Here is a 1,387-nt window from a genome sequence, read left to right on the forward strand (position 1 = left end):
TGCCCTGGACTACTTGTGAGCTACATGGACGACTTCCTATACCTTGGTGGCCAGCCTGAAGACATTGAAAAAGTGAAGGCCCACTTTGCAAGCTACGGTATGTATCTAACCACCGAAGACCTCAACGGACCTGATGCTAATGGTTTACTAGTCCTCGGACATGAGCTTTGCGATAATGGTAACTCTCTTCTACTGCCTACCTACAAGTATAAAGATGCCTTCGACTTCGACATCTCCTGCACAGTCTCATATAAAAAAGCTCTATCACTCCTCAATATTTTATGGCAGGCTTGGGGCCTATTACCATGGCACATTCTCATCATCAAGAACTGCCTGACTGCACTAGTTTCAAGATTAAGAGCTGTGAACGACCACAAATGGACTGACGATGTGGACGATAAGGCTATGAACTTGCTCAGAAGATGGCAACAACTGTTGAAGGCCAACCCTCCAACTCCGACGCACCGGTACATCAATCCAGATGCACCTATTCATGTCTGGTTCGACTCCTCCGAACTCTTAGGAGCGATGGTGGCCATGCAGGACAACCAAGTGGTATTCAAAAAGCAGTGGAAATGGTCCACTCAAGAGCGAGCCTTGCACATTAACGTGAAGGAACTCACTACTGCCTACAATGCTCTCTCTACTCTTGTCTCCTTCGAGCTCGATACCAATAAGAAGTTCTCGAAGATCATCCTCTACGGCGATAATCGTACAGCTAATGCTGCCCTAGCCTCTGGTAAGGTCTGCACTTCTGGTAAGCAATCGACTCTACTTCAACGAGCTATCGACCTTATTCATTACCTTATGGGAAGACGCCAGTTTGAAATTCACTATGTGGCCTCTGCCGAGAACCCTGCTGATGCCGGCACAAGGTGTGACCTCTACAGCGATTTGGTTAAATACCGTGATTCTATCGACGGTGTAAGTCCTGAGATTCTGTCTGACGATGATACCTCAGATATGAACACTGTTCATGTTGCTAGAATCATACGTAAGCGTGGTGACGTGGACGAAGACACCAACGAGATCGGTGACAAAAGACCACGACTTGAACCACCACTACGAGTTCCCACCAATCCATTACCACCCCTACAACGACCACCCTATTTGGACATTTCAATAGACGGCGGGGCCCAATCTGATTCTGACGACTCGCTGCTACCCTTAAGACCTCTTGCTGCTGCTGGGGATCCTGCCGGAATCCGAGTGGTTTCGAGTGGCTGCTTTGACTTCGCCCCACAGGCTGGCCCGCATAGGCCCATTGGGGAAGACGAGCAGTTGACGAGAGGCCACGAAGACTTCCACCTTCCCCATGCAATGTCTGACTCTGTCATGCAGCCATGTGACGATGCCGGTTCCGTTGATTGTGTACATGCCGCTCGCT

The 1,387-nt window shown here is 49.3% G+C and overlaps 1 protein-coding gene across 1 annotated transcript; it reads left to right on the forward strand.

Annotated features, from left to right (window-relative positions):
* Positions 1-99: 99 nt before the first annotated feature.
* On the forward strand, positions 100-1,033 carry Pmar_PMAR004238 (hypothetical protein; the record flags this gene model as incomplete). The annotated part of the gene is made up of 1 exon (XM_002765800.1): positions 100-1,033. A coding segment is annotated over one exon (934 nt), but the record flags the coding sequence as incomplete, so codon positions are not given.
* Positions 1,034-1,387: the final 354 nt, after the last annotated feature.

Source organism: Perkinsus marinus (genome assembly GCF_000006405.1).
Source record: "Perkinsus marinus ATCC 50983 genomic scaffold scf_1104296974644, whole genome shotgun sequence".
NCBI classification, from domain to species: Eukaryota; Perkinsozoa; order Perkinsida; family Perkinsidae; genus Perkinsus; species Perkinsus marinus.